Source organism: Oratosquilla oratoria, chromosome 1 (assembly GCF_046742065.1).
Source record: "Oratosquilla oratoria isolate Oo_2021 chromosome 1, ASM4674206v1, whole genome shotgun sequence".
In the NCBI taxonomy this organism is placed as follows: domain Eukaryota; kingdom Metazoa; phylum Arthropoda; class Malacostraca; order Stomatopoda; family Squillidae; genus Oratosquilla; species Oratosquilla oratoria.
Genome location: NC_134777.1, coordinates 43078058 through 43101378, shown reverse-complemented (window position 1 = coordinate 43101378; position 23321 = coordinate 43078058). Strand labels below are relative to the sequence as shown.

General features: G+C 40.0%; 1 protein-coding gene across 3 annotated transcripts in view; it reads left to right on the top strand.

Moving 5' to 3' along the window:
• The window catches only part of spoon (A-kinase anchor protein spoonbill), a 43883-nt gene that overhangs the window by 13725 nt on the left and 6837 nt on the right, over positions 1-23321 (top strand). For all 3 annotated transcript variants that reach the window (XM_076187291.1, XM_076186392.1, XM_076185793.1), the window contains 6 exons: positions 2675-2791; positions 2905-3031; positions 4049-4194; positions 4707-4887; positions 15267-15473; positions 19890-20020. In XM_076187291.1, the coding sequence (XP_076043406.1) occupies positions 2675-2791; positions 2905-3031; positions 4049-4194; positions 4707-4887; positions 15267-15473; positions 19890-20020 (909 nt within the window). The remainder of the gene's footprint in view (positions 1-2674; positions 2792-2904; positions 3032-4048; positions 4195-4706; positions 4888-15266; positions 15474-19889; positions 20021-23321) is intronic.

Below are 23321 nucleotides of genomic sequence, written 5' to 3'. Positions count from 1 at the left end.
TATCTAAAACTATCCACTTCCTCCAGTCGCTCTCCCTTAATGTTCACTTCCAGTCTACTGCCACTTTCACCCCTTGTACATCTCATCACCTTACTTTTACCCACATTTATCTTTAGCTTTCTTCTATCACATACTCTCCCAAACTCTGCCACCAGCTTCCTCAATCCCTCCTCTGACCCTGCCACAAGCGCAGTGTCGTCCGCAAACAACAGCTGGCTTACCTCCCCCCCCCCTCCATTTTCTTTAACCATCTCCAATCCCTGACTCACTACCCTAGCATTCACCTCTCGCACCACCCCATCCATGTATAAGTTGAACAGCCAGGGCGACATAACGCATCCTTGACGAAGTCCCACCTTTACTTCAAACCACTCACTCTCCATTTCTAATCCTAACACATGCTCTACTACTCTCATATAAACTCTTGACAGCTCCCAAAAGCTTTCCTCCTATCCCATAAATCTGCATAACCTCCCACAGTGCCTTTCTGTCTACCCTATCATAAGCCTTTTCCAGATCCATAAAAGCCCAAAAAACATCCTTCCCCTTTCCTATAGCTTTCTCACATATCTGTCTTACCACAAAGATCTGATCTACACAACCTCTACCCGTCCTAAATCCACACTGTTCCTCACCAATTACTCCTTCTGTTCCTCTCCTAATCCTCTCAATTAAGATCCTCCCATAAGCCTTCCCTACTACACTCAACAGGCTAATCCCTCTGAAATTACTACATTCACACTTGTCCCCTTTTCCCTTGTAAAGAGGAACTATACAGGCACTACTCCAGTCCTCCGGTACTCTACCCTCTCTCCAGCAAACATTAAATAACCTCACCAACCAGTCCACCATCACTGAACCTCCCTTTTTCAGACATTCTGCATGACATCCATCCAGACCAGGTGCCTTACCTGCTTTCATCATCTTTACAACTGCCTTCACCTCATCCTTCCTTATTTCTCCTCCATTCTCCTCACTCATCACTCTCATTTTCTTCGCATTTCCCACTGCAGCTATCTTTCCTTCCCTATCTTCCTTCACATTCAGCAACTCCCTAAAATATTCTGCCCATCTTCCCCTCACTGCCATCTCTTCCATTATCATCTCTCCATCTGTACCTTTTACCTTTTCTTCCCTACTTGATTCGCCTCCTCTTCCTCTCTTAATTTCTTTCCAAAACATCTTTTTATTACTTTCAAAATTTTCTGTCATACTCCTACCCCATTTCACATCTGCTCTCCTCTTTGCCTCCTTTACCTTTTGCTTTACTTCTCTTTTCTTTTCTTTGTACATCTCATATGACTCCCCTGTCCTTTTGTAACCAATCTGTGAAAGCTCGCTTCTTCTCTTCTACAACCTTCTTTGTTTCCTCATCCCACCATTCACTAAGCCTTTCTTCTATTTCCCCCTGTCCTTCTTGTTCCACACACCATCCTTGCACACTTTAAGACTCCCTCCTTGAACCATCCCCATTCCTCCTCCACACCCATCTCTGCTCTATCCTTTACTCCCTCCCACTCCTCCTTCAGCTTCTTTTCGTACTCCTTCTCCTTTTCCTTTTCATTCAAGGAGTTCACTCTAAGAACCTCCCTACCTTTTGTCCCTTTCCTCCTTCTCCATCTATCCTCCACTCTCAGCTTACCTTCCACCAAAAAATGATCTGATATTCCCCCACCCTCTCCCCTTAGCACATGTACATCCTTAACTCTTCCTATCATAATCCTATTTACCACTACATAATCCATTAGCGCTCTATCTACCACCCTTCCCTCCACCACCCTCTCCCATGTGTACTTATGCTTGACTTTCTTCCGAAACACTGTATTTGCTATCATCAACTCTCTTTCTAGACACATTTCCACCATCAATTCTCCACTACGATTCTTTCCTGGAACTCCACACTTCCCAACCACTCCATCGATTGGACCATTTCCCACCCTAGCATTAAGGTCTCCCAGTACTATTACATTGACATTTCTTCCTAAACCCTCTATGCACTCATTTAAATCTATCCAAAAGGCCTCCCTTTCTTCCATGCTCTTCTCACTGCCAGGCCCATATGCGCTTACAAAGACCCACATCTCCTTTCCCAGTTTCACCTTCATCCACATTATCCTTGAGGAAACCTCCTTCCACTCCACTACACGTTTACCTATCTCCTCACTTACTAGAATAGCCACCCCTTCCCTCCCTCGCCCTCTCTTCACTCCTGATAACCTCCCACTTACACTCCCAAACTTACACTCACCCTTCCCTTTCAACTTAGTTTCACTCAAAGCCAACACATCCATCTTTCTTCTCACCAACATACTACCTATCTCTTCCCTTTTACTCTCATCTGTACCACATCCACGCACATTAAAAGACCCAAACCTTAGGGTGCTGGCCCGAGGCCCTCCAGCACCCCTTATGCCTTTCCTTTTCGTTTTAGGAATCTGCCCCTTGGGGCTACAGGGAGAAGGATGCCTAGTCCCTCTCCCCGTCCCTTTCTTCTCGCCTCTTACGATCCAAGTGGGAAACTTGGTGGCAGTATTCTTTTCCCCCACCACATCGTGCACAGACTGATGTATCTCTGTATGTTAAAAAAAATCTGATGATTAATATTTTTTTCTGTTATTTGATAGTAGCAATAAAGTCAGCATATATATTAATTAAAGATAAACTGATTTGCCAGGCATCAACTGACAGTGGCCAGGGAAGCTGCGAGATTGAACCAGAAACCTTCTTCATATCAACGTCATATCCTCTGCCACCACAAGAGTATATATTCTATGAATTTTTCATACCACAGGTTAGGAACAAATTCACTTTGTATATTTGATATCATATTGAGTTATGTAGTTTTATATTATTATTTGTTTATTATGAATGAATTGAGCAATGTTTTTCCCCTATTGGTGTTAGGTGTTGGTTGGGCGTCTCATCGGCAAGAAGGGTGCAATGGTGAACAAAATTCGTGCACAGACTGATGCTCATCTGATAATTCTTCCCCAGAATGTTAATAGGAAGTACAAGATTTGCTCAGTGGAAGGTATGGTAGCATTTTGTTTATGTCATAATTGATTTTGTGACACTATTTGTGGCAGTCCAGCAAGATGGATATCAGAGAGAGAATCATGCTGCTCATCTTGAGATGGATTCAGCAGTCTCACCTTTCTTAGAAATTGTAGACCCCAGTTGCTGGGACACTGTCCTAAGGCTGGACAGCATTAGAGTGTGAAAGGAATTAGTAAAGAAAAGAGAGAGAATTGATAAAGAAATAATGTTTTGAGATGTACTTTATTATGTGGTTTACTTCTTTGTAAAATTGTATCAAGTACAAAGACTCATTAAAACAGATGTAATGGCTCCTTCCTTCACACACAAACAGACTGTGACTCACTACAGAGAGATCTGAACAGGGTCTGGGAATGGAGTCAAAAGTGGGAAGTGGACTTCAACATAAAGATGTAGGATAATGGAATTTGGAAAAAGTAAAAAAAAAAAAAGATATCAGGACAATGTAAAAATTGGCAAAAAAGAAGTAATGAAGGTGGGATCTGAAAAAGAACTAGGAGTGATCATCACAAAAGATATATCCCCTGACAAACATATAAACAAAATTGTCAGCAAAACCTATAACTTGCTAAGATCAATAAAAGTGGCTTTTACTTACTTTCTCTCACACCCACATTCTTCTCTGTCCTCTCTCCTCTCTTACTCTCCCTGCATCTTTCTTTCATTTCTCTCACTCTCGCCTCTCACTCTGTTTCTCATTCTCACTCCTTCACTCTCTTGCTGGCCTCCCTCTGGTCTCCCCTTCTTCAGTCTGATTGTTCATTTATATTTGCCCTCCATTTTTTGTCATTGTTATAATGGTAGGGTAATCTTGTTCCAGCTGTTGGACCCTGTTGTTTGAATACTTACTTTGCAGTATTGCCTTTAACCTGAGTAATACAATGTGGGATGGGTGACCGTCTGCACGGGCTAAAAGTAATGTACTTTTTTTTAATATGGTACTGCATATCTTGTTAATCATGATGCCATAATTTAATTCTCTTTTATTTAGGTACAAAAGAACAGGTAGATGCTGCTCTAGACATGATCCGCAAACACTTCCCACTGAGCCGATACCCTGATGTAACCTTGGAACGAGTTAATCAGCAGCCCTGTACACAGAGTTTGGAGGCTTGTTTTAATGCTGCAACTCTTCAGGTAAGAATTACTGTCATGTGCCCTCTCCCTAAGATATTTTACTGTTTATTGAGATGGAAATCACTATAAGTAGTACTGGATCCTCGCTGGCCGAGTGTGTTACAGCATCACTACTTGTGATGGAAGTTGAGGTGAGGGCAGCTTGAACCCTGCTTCCTGCAAGTGGGACCAAAGCCATGGTTCATTAAATTTCACGCTACAAAGTCCTCTGTAAGGGGCACTGTCCTAGGCTCCTAGGGAGAGTTTGTGACGTTAAACTGAATCATCACTCGTTAACCCAGTTGCAAGTGACATCTTGTTATGTATTTGATTTGGCTACTGCCACAAGTTTTGTCATCAGAGAGAAAATCATTCATCCCCCTTTTTCAGTTGAACTACTCAAGTATTTACATATATACTGTATTTTGGTCATTTAATGATCCAGCAAGCTAGTTGGAGGGAATTACCTCCCTCCAGCTCATCTTCAAATTCAGTCAGTTTAAACTACTATATCACTTTTTTAACCATTTCAGTTAGAGCTGCCAGCTGGGGTTGTCTCAGAAGTCCAAGTATGTTCCATCATGTCCCCATGTCAGTTCTTTGTGCACCTTCCTCTTCACCCTTCCCATGGTAACTTGGCCAGATTACTGCACTGCATGAACACAAACTATGCAGATGGATCAACCACACCAGCTCTACCACAACCCATCTCAGGTATATTGATTAGTACACTGTATTTGTGTGGTTCATACTTTAGTGACTTTCATGACACCCCAGTAAACTAGGTCTGTAGTATTCTTCTATGTTTGGAGACGAATCTAATTGAATGCCGAGCCATATTATAACTTTTACTATTCCTTGTTCTGCTGATCATAATAACTCCTAGGACACCACCTCTTCTTTTCTTATGAGTCTATCTGTATACCAAAGGTTTGTTCCCCCGTATAAGGGAGGTAGCACTTGTGGCGATGAATAGAAATGCTTCCACCACATTTCCATTCTGTTATAAAAGAAAAGAAAAGAGAAGTAAAGCAAAAGGTAAAGGAGGCAAAGAGGAGAGCAGATGTGAAATGGGGTAGGAGTATGACAGAAAATTTTGAAAGTAATAAAAAGATGTTTTGGAAAGAAATTAAGAGAGGAAGAGGAGGCGAATCAAGTAGGGAAGAAAAGGTAAAAGGTACAGATGGAGAGTTGATAATGGAAGAGATGGCAGTGAGGGGAAGATGGGCAGAATATTTTAGGGAGTGGCTGAATGTGAAGGAGGATAGGGAGGGAAAGATAGCTGCAGTGGGAAATACGAAGAAAATGAGAGTGATGAGTGAGGAGAATGGAGGAGAAATAAGGAAGGATGAGGTGAAGGCAGTTGTAAAGATGATGAAAGCAGGTAAGGCACCTGGTCTGGATGGATGTCATGCAGAATGTCTGAAAAAGGGAGGTTCAGTGATGGTGGACTGGTTGGGGAGATTATTTAATGTTTGCTGGAGAGAGGGTAGAGTACCGGAGGACTGGAGTAGTGCCTGTATAGTTCCTCTTTACAAGGGAAAAAGGGGACAAGTGTGAATGTAGTAATTTCAGAGGGATTAGCCTGTTGAGTGTAGTAGGAAAGGCTTATGGGAGGATCTTAATTGAGAGGATTAGGAGAGGAACAGAAGGAGTAATTGGTGAGGAACAGTGTGGATTTAGGACGGGTAGAGGTTGTGTAGATCAGATCTTTGTGGTAAGACAGATATGTGAGAAAGCTATAGGAAAGGGGAAGGATGTTTTTTGGGCTTTTATGGATCTGGAGAAGGCTTATGATAGGGTAGACAGAAAGGCACTGTGGGAGGTTATGCAGATTTATGGGATAGGAGGAAAGCTTTTTGGGAGCTGTCAAGAGTTTTTATGTGAGTAGTAGTAGAGCATGTGTTAGGATTGGAAATGGAGAGAGTGAGTGGTTTGAAGTAAAGGTGGGACCTCGTCAAGGATGCGTTATGTCACCCTGGCTGTTCAACTTATACATGGATGGGGTGGTGCGAGAGGTGAATGCTAGGGTAGTGAGTCAGGGATTGGAGATGGTTAAAGAAAATGGAGGAAAGTGGGAGGTGAGCCAGCTGTTGTTTGCGGACGACACTGCGCTTGTGGCAGGGTCAGAGGAGGGATTGAGGAAGCTGGTGGCAGAGTTTGGGAGAGTATGTGATAGAAGAAAGCTAAAGATAAATGTGGGTAAAAGTAAGGTGATGCGATGTACAAGGGGTGAAAGTGGCAGTAGACTGGAAGTGAACATTAAGGGAGAGCGACTGGAGGAAGTGGATAGTTTTAGATACTTGGGTGCAAGTGTAGCAGGAAAAGGTGGAGGTAGAATGTAGATTGAGAGAAGCGAGTAAATGCCTTGGTGGTTTAAAGAGTGTAATGAGAAATAGACATTTGGGAATGGATGCGAAGAGGAGACTGTATGAAGGAGTGATTGTGCCAACAGCACTGTATGGGGCAGAAACGTGGAACATAAAGAGAAGAAGAGAGAAGGAGTTTGAATGTGTTTGAGATGAGGTGTCTGAGAAGTATGGTGGGGGTTACTAGGCTAGATAGAGTGAGAAATGAGGAGGTGAGGAGGAGAACAGGGGTGAAAAAGGATTTGGGAGAGAGGGTTGATGAAAGAATATTAGGATGGTTTGGACACATGGAAAGAATGAGTGAAGAAAGACTAGTAAAAGAGGTATGGAAGGCAGATGTGGAGGGAGTGAACATGAGGGGACGTCCTAGGATGAGGTGGATGGATGGGGTGAAGGGGGCTTTGGGGAAGAGGGGAATGTCTGTTGAGGAAGGAAGGGAGAGGACGGAAGACAGAGGTGAGTGGAGAATGGTTGTATATGGATGATGATGTGACTGCATGAGGAGGAATGGGCGGGGGGTGGGGGGGTGGGGTAGTATGTGTGAGTAAATTTTGACGCAGCCCGAAGGGATTTCTCCCCGTCCTCTCCTTATATGCAAAGGGGGACGGAGAGGGGGGGTCGCCGATTAAATGAAGCGGCCTTGCTGTGGATGTACTGTGTCTTGCGACACTGCTTCTGACCCGGGGCGGTGGGCAGGGTGCAGGGATGACCCGTCATCCAGGAGGTGCTCAGATGAGAGGAAGGGTGGGAGGGGTGTGGAGTGTATTTAGGGATGGAGTGGGTGGGAGTGTTTTTATGCCTTTCCCTTTTTGGCTACCTCCCTTGGAAGGGGGAAGAAGCCTTGGTATATGTATATGTATGTATGTATGTATAAAAGGCACCAAAATAATGCAGTATGAGGGGACAGGGGATCCCCTTCCTATATTTTTCCCCTTGAAGAGTCAGGATGTGCTTCAAGTTGGTCATCCTTCTACAGTGAGGAAAAGGCTACTGGTATGTGTATATATATATATATATATATATATATATATATATATATATATATATATATATATATATATATATATATATATATAGTGATTGTGCCAACAGCACTGTATGAGACAGAAACATGGAACATTAGAGAGGAAGAGAGAAGGAGTTTGAATGTGTTTGAGATGAGGTGTCTGAGAAGTATGATGGGGGTTACTAGCCTAGATAGAGTGAGAAATGAGGAGGTGAGGAGGAGAACAGGGGTGGAAAGGGAGTTGGGAGATAAGGTTGATGAAAGAGTATTAGGATGGTTTGGACACATGGAAAGATTGAGTGAAGAAAGACTAGTAAAAGAGGTATGGAAGGCATATGTGGAGGGAGTGAACATGAGGGGATGTCCTAGGATGAGATGGATGGATGGGGTGAAGGGGGCTTTGGGGAAGAGGGGAATGTCTGTTGAGGAAGGACGGGAGAGGACAGAAGACAGGTGAATGGAGAATGGTTGTATATGGATGATGTTGTGATGCATGAGGTGGAATGGGTGAGGGGTTGGGGGGTGAGGTAGTATGTGTGAGCAAAATTTGACGCAGCCCGAAGGGATTTCTCCCCGTCTTCTCCTTTTATGCATGGGGGGACGGAGAGGGGGGTCGCCGATTTAATGAAGTGGCCTTGCTGTGGATGTGCTGTGAATTGCGACACTGGTTCTGACCCAGGGCAGTGGACAAGGTGCAGGGATGACCTGTCATCCAGGAGGTGCTAAGATAAGAGGGAGGGTGGAGGGGAGTGGAGTGTATTCAGTGATGGAATGGGTGGGAATGATTTTATGCCTTTTTCTTTTTGGCTACCTGCCTTAAAAGGGGGAAAAAGCCTGGGTATATGTATGTTTCTGCCCCATACAGTGCTGTTGGCACAATCACTTCTTCATACAGTCTCCTCTTAGCATCCATTCCCAAATGTCTGTTCTTCATTACACTTTTTATTCCACCAAGGCATTTACTCGCTTCTCTCAATCTACATTGTATGGGGCAGAAACATGGAACATAGGAGAGGAAGAGAGAAGGAGTTTGAATGTGTTTGAGATGAGGTTTCTGAGAAGTATGATGGGGGTTACTAGGCTAGATAGAGTGAGAAATGAGGAGGAGAACAGGGGTGGAAAGGGAGTTGGGAGATAGGGTTGATGAAAGAGTATTAGGATGGTTTGGACACATGGAAAGAATGAGTGAAGAAAGACTTGTAAAAGAGGTATGGAAGACAGATGTGGAGGGAGTGAACATGAGGGGACGTCCTAGGATGAGGTGGATGGATGGGGTGAAGGGGGCTTTGGGGAAGAGGGGAATGTCTGTAGAGGAAGGACGGGAGAGGATAGAAGATGGGTGAATGGAGAATGGTTGTATATGGATGATGTTGTAATGCATGAGGTAGAATGGGTGGGGGGATATGGAGGGTGAGGTAGTATGTGTGAGCAAAATTTGACGCAGCCCGAAGGGATTTCTCCCCGTCTTCTCCTTTCATGCATGGGGGGACGGAGAGGAGGGGTTGCCGATTTAATGAAGCGGCCTTGCTGTGGATGTGCTGTGTCTTGTGGCACTGCTTCTGACCCAGGGCGGTGGGCAGGATGCAGGGATGACCTGTCATCCAGGAGGTGCTGAGATGGGAGGGAGGGTGGAGGGGTGTGGAGTGTATTCAGGGATGGAATGGGTGGGAATGATTTTATGCCTTTTCCTTTTTGGCTACCTTGTGAGGGGGAAGGGTCCTTGGTATATGTATGTATGTATATATATATATTATATATATATATATATATGCACACACACACATATGTCGGATGGACGGCGAAGATTGGAGTTCCGAAGGAAAAGTGAAATTTTCGTGGATCTCAACATCAAGGAAGTACCTTATTGTATTTACAGGGAAAGGGGAAAGCTCGTGGTGTAGTGGGAAGGTGATGAAAAAGGAGAAGGGGAGGGATTACTGAGGGAAATGGAAGGAAATGAGGAAGGAGAGGACTTGGTCTAGGCAGGCAGACACCATATAAACAAACATTAATTTAGTGACGATGAAGGGACTAACAAAAATGTAAAGATTAGAAATATAGATAAGAGCAGCACAATGGAAGGTGAGGATAATAATTTCCAGGGATTTAATGAAGGGGGGGATACCAACCTCCCCCGATTAGCAAGACTAGAGGAAAAACTTGAGAAAATGACCGACCATTGGGAGAGTAGGTTCGGTGAAATGGCAGAGATTGCGCAGAGACTTGACAAATTGGAAGAATTAGAGAAGGTGAACAAAAAACCTAAAGAAATAGAAGAATTAAAAAGACAGTTAAAAGAAGTAAAAGATGAGAATGAGGAATTAAAGAAGAAGAACAAAGAGAATAAAGAGTCCATAGCAAAAGAAGCACAGGGTTGGAAAAAAATCCAAGAGAACAGTAAAGTTGCATTTACTGACATAATAAAACAGCAAATGAAAGAACAAACTGAAGACTCAGTTATTAAAGTGATGAGACAGAAGGAGAATATAGTAAGAGACTTAGCAGATAAAAAGAAATGTATAATTATATTAGGAATGGAAGAGAAGCATAATCAAAGAGGAAAAAGAAAAAGTAAGCAGTTTACTAGAATTAGTTCAGGAAGATGAACCTGAAATCATGAAACAAATTGAAGAGATGTATAGACTCGGAAAATATAGTACAGATAAGACCAGACCAATTAAGATTAAATTCAGGTCACAAACGACAGCAGAGAATATCTTAGCAAAAACAGGGAAACTAGCAAACAGTGAACAATATAAAAAGGTATGGATAAAAAGAGAAATGAATAGAGAGGAAAGAGAGGAGGAAAAAATGAAAAGACAAGAAGCTAAGGAAAAAAACGAGAACAGAACAGAGACAGAAAAAGAGAAATTCTATTGGAGAGTAGTGAATATGAAAGTGAGGAGATGGACCATACCAGAGAAAAACAAAAGGGAAACAGAAAATACAATGGAAGTAGCAGAAAATTAAGAGTGTCTTACACAAATATAGATGGATTAATAACAGGATTGAATGAACTGAATGATTATCTGAAGGAAAAAGAACCGGACATAATGGGAATTGTAGAGACAAAATTAAAAGGTCCACTACCACCCAACAGTGTAGGACATGATGCATATAATTATTGGATTAGAAACAGAGAGACAAAACAAGGGGGTGGAGTTATGTTCCTGACTAAGAAAGATATAAACGTGAGGAGTGTCACATATGGAAAGAATACAGTAGAGATGATTATGATGGAAGTGGAAGACAGAGATAAGAAGAGCAGAAAGTTTGTGATAAATTATGTGCCTCCAAAAACAGCCTCGTGGGAAGAGAGTGAACATAAAAGTATGTTAGAAGACACAAGGATAACATTAAATAAGATAAGATGGAGGAAGGTTATGATGGGCGACTTTAATTGCAAAGAAGTCTGCTGGGAAGAGATGACAGTAAAGGGTGGAGACGACTCATGGGGAAATGTTCTACTCGAGATGATTATTGACCATACAATGACACAATGGATACAAGAGAACACTAGGTATAGAAATGAAGAAGAACCATCGAGACTAGACCTAATAATCACATCTGAACCTAAAATAGTGGAAAAGATTGAATATAAGACACCAATAAGTAAAAGTGACCACATATTGATTGAACTGGAACTAAATGAGGAAAAATACATGAAAAGAAATGAACAATATAGAAAAGGAAGAATGATGTATGAAAAAAACAAATTTTGATAAAATAAGAGAATTCTTTCAAAAAGAAAACTGGGAAAGAATATACAAAGAAGAAACAACAGTGGAAGAGAAATGGAATATTTTGACAAAAATTTATAAAAAAGGAGTGGAAAAATATGTCCCAAGACAAAAACAAGAAAAAGAATATGTAAAGTGCTGGTACAACAAAAGTTGTAGGGAGTTAAAAGACAAAAGAGATAAAGCCTGGACCAAATGGAAGAAAGACAAAAGACCTGAAAAATGGAAAATATATACTTGTTATAGAAATGAATATGTACAAGTGTGCAGAGAGAAAAAGAGAAAATATGAAAAAGATGTCATTGAAAAATGTAAAGATCAACCAAAACTATTTTACAGATTTGTAAACAACAAACTGAAAAACAAACAAGATTTAGAGAAATTAAGACAAGGAGTTGAATACACAGAGGAAATAGAAATGGCAGAAATTATGAACAAGCATTTTAAATCAGTGTTTACAAGGGAGAACATACAACCTGGAGAGATTGAATGGGAAGAGAAAGTCCCCCCTATGAAAGAAATAGAAGTAACAAAGAACGTAATAATGAAACACTTGAGTAATGTTGATGTCAGAAAATCGCATGGACCAGATGAAATAGCAAACTGGATTTTGAAAGAATGCAGGAATGAACTGACAGACAAAATACATAGCTTAATAAACAGTTCCTTGAAAGAAGGAAAAGTTCCAGAAGATTGGAAAAAAGCAAATATAGTACCTATATATAAAGGAGGAAATAAAGAAGACCCTACCAACTATAGACCAGTCTCTCTAACAAGTACAATAGCAAAAATTTGTGAAAGAATTGTCAAAAGTAGATGGGTAAGTATTTGGAAAAAAGAATGTGCTAAATCCAAGGCAATTTGGATTCAGACAAGGACGATCATGCATCACCAATTTAATGTTTCTATTCAAGGCTAATAGATATAATACAAGAAAGAGATGGATGGGCTGATTGTGCATTTCTAGACCTAAAAAAAAGCTTTTGACAAAATACCACATAAGAAGTTGCTCAAGAAATTAGAAACTGAAGGAGGAATACAGGGCAAACTGCTTAAATGGATGGAAGACTTTTTGTATGAAAGAAAAATGAGAGTAGTATAAGAGACAAACACTCAAATTGGGATGAAGTAATAAGTGGTGTTCCACAAGGAACAGTTCTGGTCCCAACAATGTTTGCTATATATATTAATGATATGGATGAAGAAATTGAAAGTTATATGAGCTTCTTTGCAGATGATGCAAAACTGTTAAAAAAAAAAGTGAACACGGAAGAAGATTGTGAATCACTACAGAGTGCTCTCAATAAAGTATGGGAATGGAGTAGGAAGTGGGAGATGGAGTTCAACACTAAAAAGTGTAGTATAATGGAATTTGGAAAAAGCAAAAAAAAAAGAATAATAGGATCATATAAATTGGGAGAAGGAATAAAAAAAAATTGAAAATGAGAAGGACCTGGGAGTCAATATTATGAATAATATGTCACCTGAGAAACATATAAATAAGATTTTTGGAGAAACTTATAATTTAATAAGAACAATCAAAGTGGCATTTACATGCCTGGATAAAGAAATGGTGAAGAAAATTCTAATCACTCTGATAAGACCAAGATTGGAATATGCAGCAACGATGTGGTCACCAAGTACAAAAAAAATGTATAAAAAAACTTGAAAGAATACAAAGAGCAATTACAGAATTGGCACCAACACTCTCAAAACTATCATATGAAGAGAGACTAGCAAAACTTGAGCTACAGACACTAGAGCAAAGAAGAGAGAGAGGAGATTTGATAACTATTTACATACATATACCAAGGCTTTTTCCCCCTTACAAGGGAGGTAGCCAAAAAGGAAAAGGCATAAAATCACTCCCACCCATTCCATCCCTGAATACACTCCACACCCCTCCACCCTCCCTCGCATCTTAGCACCTCCCGGATGACAGGTCATCCCTGCACCTTGTCCACTGCCCTGTGTCAGAAGCAGTGTCGCAAGACACAGCACATCCACAGCAAGGGTATTTACAGAATCATGAAAGGCATAGAAATTATTGATAGAGAGGATCTAATAAAATGGGATGATAGAAATACAAAAGGACACTGAAAGAAAATCAAGAAAGACAGCTATAGAAGAGATCTGAAAAAGAACAGCTTTCCTCACAGAGTAATAGACATTTGGAACAAGTTAGATGAGAAAGTGGTGTGTGCAAAAACAATACATGAATTTAAAAATAGTTTAGATAAAATGAGATATGAAGACGGGACACCACGAGCATAGCTCCCCTTCACGTAAAATACAACTAGGTAAATACACACATAGAGTGTTCGGGATAAATTTGACACTTTTTTTGGAAAGGAAAGAAAGTGTCATATCTTGGCCAAAAATTGATTTATTCTTTAAATTCAAAGTGCATCTCTTAGAGAATCTTTTGTCAAATACAGCTCACTCAAAGAAACTGCCCAGAGCCTCCACCACAGCCTCCAATCAGGACTTGAACCTTCAACTTATCCTTGGTGTTGCAGGCAGTATGATTGGTGTCTTTTTCAACTGCACTCCACACATAATAGTCCATGGGGTTGCAATCAGGCAAGTTGGGGGTCCAGATGTTGGGACTGGTGAAGTTGTAGAAGTTCTCAGACAGCCACTTCTGGGTTTTCCCAGAGGTGTGACATGGAGCTGAGTCCTGCTGCCACATGTATGGTCTTCCTGCAGCCACCCTCTCCACCCAGTGCTTGACAACAGTGGAAAGCAATTCAGTATAGTCATCTGAAGTGATTCCAAGTCCCTCTTCAAAGATGTGGAGTGGTATTACGTGGCCTTCACTGGAAATACACCCAAAGACCATCACAGTTTGAGGGAACTTGTTCTTCATGAAGCGCAAGACTTCATGCGGACTGTAGGCTAGCCACCTGTTGTTCTGCATGTTGTGCAATTGGTCCTGGCAGAAGTTCTTTTCGTCTGAGAAGAACTGGAGCATCCCCAGCTCGACTGGGTGTTTGACCTTGTTGAGGAGTTTCTTGGCTTTCATAAGGCAGTTCTCTTGGGCCTTGGTGTGGAGTAATTGGCCCTTGCGCCTCTTTTATGAGCAGTAGTGAAGATCCTTGTTCAGTGCTTTCTTCATAGTTGCCACTCCGATACCCATCTCTCTCGCCAAGGTCTGTATTGCCTTGCATGGATCTTGCCGCACTTTTTTTTTCAGCTTCTCAACGAATTTTGTATCAGGATCAGAGGAGAGGTTAAGGAAATTAGTGACAGTTTGAGAAGGTGTGTGAAAGAAGGAAGTTGAAGATAAATGTGGGTAGAGGTGGAAATGGGTAGCTTTAGATACTTTGGGGCAAATGTGGCGGGAAAGGGAGGAATGGAGGTAGAATGTAGATTGAGAGAAGCAAGTAAATGCCCTGGGGGATTAAAAAGTGTAGTGAGAAATAGACATTTGGGAATAGATGCCAAGAGGTGACTCTGCTGACAGCACTGTATGGGGCAGAAACATGGAACATAGAGGGGAAGAGAGAAAGAGTGTAAATGTGTTTGAGGTGAGATGTCTGAGAAGTAGGGTAGGGGTTACTAGGCAGGATAATGTGAGAAACAAGGAGGTGAGGAGCAGCTTTGAACCCTCTCTACTTCTTACCTTTCAGCCAAGTAGTGACATGCAAAGCTTCTTGGCCAGTGGATGGGGTGGTGAGGGAGGTAAATAAATTTTCCAAACAGCAGTTTGGAGTTGAAGTGTGAGATTTTGAGGGAAGTGGGAGGGAACCAATTTGCAGAAGTATATTTTGCTTGTGGTTGAATCTGAAAATAGACCAAAGCACAGCAATGGAGTTTTTGAGGGTGTCTGAAAGGAAAGATGTGTGTGAAAGCCTGTGGGATAAAAAGAAAATAGGGGTCCTGATAATAGATTTATCATTGTGGGAGCTAAGGATTGAGAATAAGCAAAAGAATCCCTAAGTTGTGATGTCTTTAGAGATATTTTTCTTCCCACAGGTGGAACTGTGTGTGCAGCCTTAGTAAATGGACAATGGCAGCGGTGCATGGTGGTCTCATGTGAAGAGAACTGCAGTTTAAACCTCTTAGACTTAGGTGGGGTTGTAAATGTTCCCATTGAAAATCTGAGGCAGATTCGCTCCGACTACTTAACCCTCCCTTTCCAGGCAGCACAGTGTATCTTGCATGGAGTGAATTCAGCGACAGGTAAGTTTTCCTCTCCTTTTATTTTGCGGATAAGATATATTTTCACTATTGTACTATTATATCTAATTGTCATTATGGTTATGTCCACTGACAGAATATTTCACATTCCTCTCTGAAATATTTGGACATTTCACTCAAGATTTTTATTTTGGCAATTTTTAGACAGACATTTGAGAGAAGCCAATGGGACTGAAAAAGCTATATAACCATGTTAGTAATTTTTCCATAACTTTTGAAAAATTTAAATGAGTGCATAGAGGATTTAGGAAGAAATGTTGATGTAATAGTACTGGGAGACCTTAATGCTAGGGTAGGAAATGGTCCAATCGATGGAGTGGTTGGGAAATGTGGAGTTCCAGGAAAGAATCTTAGTGAACAGTTGATGGTGGAAATGTGTCTAGAAAGAGAGTTGATGATAGCAAATACAGTGTTTTAGAAGAAAGTCAAACATAAGTACACATGGGAGAGGGTGGTGGAGAGCGTTAATGGACTATGTAGTGGTATATAGGATTATGATAGGAAGAGTTAAGGATGTACACGTGCTAAGGGGAGAGGGTGGGGGAATATCAGATCATTTTTTGGTGAAAGGTAAGTTGAGAGTGGAGGATAGATGGAGAAAGAGGAAAGGGACAAAAGGTAGGGAGGTTCTTAGAGTGAACTCTTTGAATGAAAAGGAAAAGGAGAAGGAGTACGAAAAGAAGCTGAGAGAGGAGTGGGAGGGAGTGAAGGATAGAGTAGAGCTAGGTGTGGAAGAGGAATGGGGATGGTTCAAGGAGGGAGTCATAAAGTGTGCAAGGATGGTCTGTGGAACAAGGACAGGAGGAAATAGAAGAAAGGGTAGTGAATGGTGGGATGAGGAAACAAAGAAAGTTGTAGAAGAGAAGAAGCGAGCTTTCACAGATTGGTTACAAAATAGGACGAGGGAGTCATATGAGAGGTACAAAGTAAAGAAAAGAGAAGTAAAGCAAAAGGTAAAGGATGCAAAGAGGATAGCAGATGTGAAATGGGGTAAGAGTATGACAGAAAATTTTGAAAGTAATAAAAAGATGTTTTGGAAAGAAATTAACCTCTTCAGTACGGGCCTTAAATCTCGCGGGCAGCAGCCGATGCCAGCCGTACGTGTCGTAATAATACTCACATCGTAAAATATAGTCACCGCTTATATCGATCGTTCTCTCTTTCACCCGTGAATTTTGATAACCATAGAAAATGTGATTACAGACAGTTTAGAGAGTATGTCATTACGGAGGGACAACTACAATAAATATAATCAAGACGCCGATATGGCAGCCTCGCGTATCCACTTGCTCCTCATGACGCCTACGTATGCGGCACCGTATGGAAGGGGTTAAGAGAGGAAGAGGAGGCGAATCAAGTAGAGAAGAAAAGGTAAAAGGTGCAAATGGAGATATGATAATGGAAGAGAAGGCAGTAAGGGGAAGGTGGGCAGAATATTTTAGGGAATTACTAAATGTGAAGGAGGATAGGGAGGGAAAGATAGCTGCAGTGGGAAATGCGAAGAAAATGAGAGTGATGAGTGAGGAGAATGGAAGAGAAATAAGGAAGGATGAGGTGAAGGCAGTTGTTAAGTTGATGAAAGCAGGTAAGGCACCTGGTCTGGATGGATGCCATGCAGAATTTCTGAAAAAGCGAGGTACAGTGATGGTGGACTGGCTGGTGAGGTTATTTAATATTTGCTGGAGAGAGGGTAGAGTGCCGAAGGACTGGAGGAGTGCCTGTATAGTTCCTCTTTACAAGGGAATAGGGGACAAGTGTGAATGTAGTAGTTTCAGAGGGATTAGCTTGTTAAGTGTAGTTGGGAAGGCTTATGGGAGGATCTTGATTGAGAGGATTAGGAGAGGAACAGAAGGAGTAATTGGTGAGGAACAGTGTGGATTTAGGACAGGTAGAGGTTGTGTAGATCAGATCTTTGTGGTAAGAGATATGTGAGAAAGCTATAGGAAAGGGGAAGGATGTTTTTTGGGCTTTTATGGATCTGGAAAAGGCTTATGATAGGGTAGACAGAAAGGCACTGTGGGAGGTTATGCAGATATATGGGATAGGAGGAAAGCTTCTGGGAGCTGTCAAGAGTTTTTATGAGAGTAGTAGAGCTTGTGTCAGGATTGGAAATGGAGAGAGTGAGTGGTTCGAGGTAAAGGTGGGACTTCTTCAAGGATGCGTTATGTCGCCCTGGCTGTTCAACTTATACATGGATGGGGTGATGCGAGAGGTAAATGCAAGGGTAGTGGGTCAGGGATTGGAGATGGTTAAAGAAAATGGAGAAAAGTGGGAGGTGAGCCAGCTGTTGTTTGCTGACGACACTGCGCTTGTGGCAGGATCGGAGGAGGGATTGAGGAAGTTGGTGGCAGAGTTTGGGAGAGTATGTGATAGAAGAAAGCTGAAGATAAATGTGGGTAAAAGTAAGGTGATGAGATGTACAAGGGGTGAAAGTGGCAGTAGACTGGAAGTGAGCATTAAGGGAGAGCGACTGGAGGAAGTGGATAGTTATAGATACTTGGGTGCAAATGTGGCAGGAAAAGGTGGAGTGAAGGTGGAGGTAGAATGTAGATTGAGAGAAGCGAGTAAATGCCTTGGTGGATTAAAGAGTGTAATGAGGAATAGACATTTGGGAATGGATGCTAAGAGGAGACTGTATGAAGGAGTGATTGTGCCAACAGCACTGTATGGGGCAGAAACATGGAACATAAGAGAAGAAGAGAGGAGTTTGAATGTGTTTGAGATGAGGTGTCTGAGAAGTATGAAGGGGGTTACTAGGCTAGATAGAGTGAGCAATGAGGAGGTGAGGAGGAGAACAGGGGTGGAAAAGGAGCAATTGATAAAGTTTTGCCCATTTTCAAAATCTGTCAGCTCACCATCAGGAGTTGGAACCCAAAAGGGCTGACACTCAATCTCTGGTCTGAGCCCAGGATTTTTCTGTGAACTTCTGTATTTCTTACACCTTTTCACAGTGGAGAGATGATAAACCAGCAACTTCTCCCCTACTACTTTCAACCAGTGACATAGAAACAGTCCCATGCCAATAAGGATTACAAAGGCAAAGCATGCCGACAGGAGACCTTTTGATCCATATCTAGGTCGGATTAAAAAAAAAAAAAAAAAAAAAAAAAAAAAAAAAATCAGATTAATAATCAATTAAAACTATAACAATGTAAATAACAATTAAAATACATAAATAAATGCATTGGTATAGTTGAATAACAAACAGGTAAATAGTAAATGATAATAAATTGACATATAACTAATAATAAATGAAAATCAGACAGACAAATGATAACAAAACAAAAACAAATAATATAACATAAATTATAATAATTACAGCATCTTACTTAGGTATTTATCTAAATGATTCTTAAAGCTTCGAACTGAACTACATTGCACTACCTGTGCAGGAAGTTTATTCCATTCATTAACTACACGGTTGGCAAAGTTGTTTCTACCTACTTCCAAATTGAATCTATTTCCGGACAGTTTGAGACCATTGTTTCTTGTCTGATTCTCATTCAATGTGAAAATTTGGTCACTTTTGATGTTGTCAATTCCCTTTAAAATCTTAAAGACCTGTATCAAGTCACCTCTGAGTCTACGCTTTTTTAGGGAAAACAGATTCATGTGCTTAAGTCGATTTTCGTATGATTTATTTTTGATATTTGGAATCAGTTTTGTGGCTCGCCGTTGTACTTTTTCCAGTCTGTCAATGTCTTTAATGAGATTCGGTGACCATACGGAAACAGCATATTCCAAATGTGGACGAACTAACGATTTATATAGCTTGTTAATGAGTGATGGACTTTTGAAATCAAAAGATCGCGCAATCAATCCCAGAATCTTATTTGCTTTCTCAGAGGCTGAAATACACTGCTTGGATGATTTGAGGTCGTTACTGATAATTACGCCGAGATCTTTTTCACTATCCACAGACAACAGTCTAGAGCAGCGATTCCCAAACTATGGGTTGCGAAGTGTTCAAGAATGGGTCGCGAGACCTTGTTAGAAAAAAAATTATTTCAATCAAAAGCTTCCCTACACTTGTGTTTTCAATAAAAGAAGATTTTCAAAATTGCATTTTGATGCTTGGGTCACCACATCTTCAGATCTGGATTTGGGTTGAGGCCAAAAAAAAGTTTGGGAACAACTGGTCCAGAGATTCTTTGCATGGAGATCTGGGGAGGGCCCAAAGATCATTGCCAGCCACTGTGGAGAACCAGGTTTTTTATTTAATGAAACTCAAGGCAACAATTATTGCTATTATTTGCTTCTTTATCAGTATCAAAATACTCCTGGAACTCCAGGATAAATATTTTATTTTATTTCTTGTGTGTTCACAGATAAATCATACTTAAAAGCCCATCATATTGTTTGATGTATTCACCTATGGTTGAATTGTGTTCTTTGCAGAGTCATGGAGTGACACTACTTACACTGCTTTTGAGGAACTTACGAGTGATACCATCTTGTTCGCAACAGTGGTGGCATACACAGAAGAGGGCATCCCTTTCGTTAATCTTTACAGACGGGAAAATAATGAAGTAAGTTTTTATTTTTTTTTTACTTGCCAGTGCTGGTGTTTGTGGTTAGCTGTGTCATTGGATTATGACACTGGAGTTACAGTGTTCTCTACCCCAGGTATATTGAGGTATATCTATGCTGTCATTGCTGAACAGTCATTGGATATATGCTTGATAATCATGTGTGGGACAGCTTGACAGAGTGATGTCATTTTTCTATTGCCAAGTCAGTGTTAGTATGTTACAACTTGTGCATGGGGGTGTCACATACAATGCTTGACAAGGATATACGAAGGTTAGCGAGAATGAGTGATGAGTGTTGAGGATTGTTTTTGCTGAAATGCACAATTTTATATAAAAAATTAGCATATGGTTGCATTATATGACCTATTTTCTTTAAAATGTGTGATTTCCATGTAATTTGATCAAAGAGAAGTTACGTTTTTATCCTCTACAAAATTACCAACCACATACCATCCGACTCATTAAGTGCCGACCTCAACCAATGACGGTTTTTGCTCAAATGCACACTTTTATATAAAAAATTAGCATATGGTTGCATTATTTGACCTATTTTCTTTAAAATGTGTGATTTCCATGTAATTTGATCAAAGAGAAGTTGCGTTTTTATCTTCTGCAAAATTGCTGACAACAGCTATGAATACTGTCCGGTTTTTGCAGAAATGCACAATTTTATATAAAAAAAAATTAGCACATGGTTGCATTATTTGACCTATTTTCTTTAAAATGTGTGATTTTCATGCAATTTGATCAAAGAGAAGTTACGTTTTTATCCTCTGCAAATTGCCGACCGACTTGCTCATAGTCGACCAAACTCAAACAAGAACGGTTTTTGCTGAAATGCATGATTTTATATAAAAAATTAGCATATGGTTGCATTATTTGACCTATTTTCTTTAAATGTGTGATTTCCATGCAATTTGATGAAAGAGAAGTTACGTTTTTATCCTCTGCAAAATTACCGACAATAGCTATGAATACCATCCGACTCACTCATAGTCGACCAAACTCGAACAAGGACGGTTTTTGGTGAAATGCACAATTTTATATAAAAATATAGCATATGATTGCATTATTTGACCTATTTTCTTTTACAAAGGATTACAAAGGATTACAAAGGCAAAGCATTCCGACAGGAGACCTTTTGATCCATATCTAGGTCGGATGCAAAAAAAATAAATAAAAAAATAAATAAATAAATAATAAATTAAAACTATAACAATGTAAATAACAATTAAAATACATAAATAAATGCATTGGTATAGTTGAATAACAAACAAACAGGTAACAGGTAAATGATAATAAATTGACATATAACTAATAATGAATGAAAATCAGACAGACAAATGATAACAAAACAAAAACAAATAATATAACATAAATTATAATAATTACAGCATCTTACTTAGGTATTTATCTAAATGATTCTTAAAGCTTCGAACTGAACTACATTGCACTACCTGTGCAGGAAGTTTATTCCATTCATTAACTACACGGTTGGCAAAGTTGTTTCTACCTACTTCCAAATTGAATCTATTTCCGGACAGTTTGAGACCATTGTTTCTTGTCTGATTCTCATTCAATGTGAAAATTTGGTCACTTTTGATGTTGTCAATTCCCTTTAAAATCTTAAAGACCTGTATCAAGTCACCTCTGAGTCTACGCTTTTTTAGGGAAAACAGATTCATGTGCTTAAGTCGATTTTCGTATGATTTATTTTTGATATTTGGAATCAGTTTTGTGGCTCGCCGTTGTACTTTTTCCAGTCTGTCAATGTCTTTAATGAGATTCGGTGACCATACGGAAACAGCATATTCCAAATGTGGACGAACTAACGATTTATATAGCTTGTTAATGAGTGATGGACTTTTGAAATCAAAAGATCGCGCAATCAATCCCAGAATCTTATTTGCTTTCTCAGAGGCTGAAATACACTGCTTGGATGATTTGAGGTCGTTACTGATAATTACGCCGAGATCTTTTTCACTATCCACTTTTGTTAACGAATTTCCAAATAATTTGTAATCGTACTTGCTGTTATTTTTACCTATGTGCATTACCTTGCATTTACTTGTGTTAAATTTCATTAGCCACTTTTCAGACCATTGCTGTAATTTATCTAAATCTTCTTGAATATCTAATTGGTTTGAGTGATCATTTGCCACTCCGCACAGTTTTGTATCATCAGCAAATTTGGAAACAGTAGATTTTAGTCCATGGTCTATATCATTTATATATACTATGAATAGAAGTGGCCCAAGAACGGAACCCTGAGGAACTCCACTTGCAACACTTTTCCATCCAGAAGTTTTTCCATTTAAAACAACTCTCTGTTTTCGACCTTTCAACCAATTACTAGTCCAACCTAATAGGCTACCACTTATTCCATGCAAAGCTAATTTAGTAAGTAGTCTTTCGTGTGGGACGGTATCAAAAGCTTTTGCAAAGTCTAGATATATTAAATCTATATTGTTTCTTTTGTCATAATTCGAGACAACTGTGTTGTAGAATTCGAGTAAGTTAGTCACGCAAGAACGTTTCCGTCTGAAACCATGTTGGCTATCATTTATCAAACGGTTACTTTCTAAATGATATTCGATAGCATCTCTGATGATAGTTTCCATTATCTTTCCTACGATCGAAGTCAAACTAATAGGCCTATAGTTATTTGGTTTCTTTTAGTCACCTTTTTTGAATATGGGAGTAACGTTAGCTAGCTTCCATTCTCTTGGGACATCTCCAGATATGATGGATTTCTTGAAAATAATTTCTAATGGAACAACAATCTCATTTTTCATTTCCTTTAAGATTCTTGGATGCCAACCGTCAGGCCCTGGTGTTTTATTAACTTTGAGTTTGTCTATACACCTTTTAATTGTTTCTTTTGTTATATTTACCGTAGTGAGTAAGTTTACCCCAGACTTTTCACAGGTTTCAGTTTGGAATTCACTTTGAGGTGTTTCGTTTACGAATACCGAGCTAAAATAATTGTTTAAGAGATTACACATTCCTTCATTTGAATATTCAAGTTGACCGTCAGCAGATAATAGTGGACCAATGTGATTCCTAACAACCTTTTTATCTCTAATGTAACTATAGAATTCTTTGGGATTCTCTTTGGATTTCTCAGCGATGTTCATTTCGTATTGTCGTTTTCTTTTTCTTATTGTCTTTTTTAAATCTCTCTGTATTGATACATAACTTTCATAGTCATTTGATGCACCCGAGCACTTATATTTCTTATAAGCCTGTCTCTTTTTAGCAATACTTTTTTCAGTTTCTTTGTCGAGCCACTTTGGGC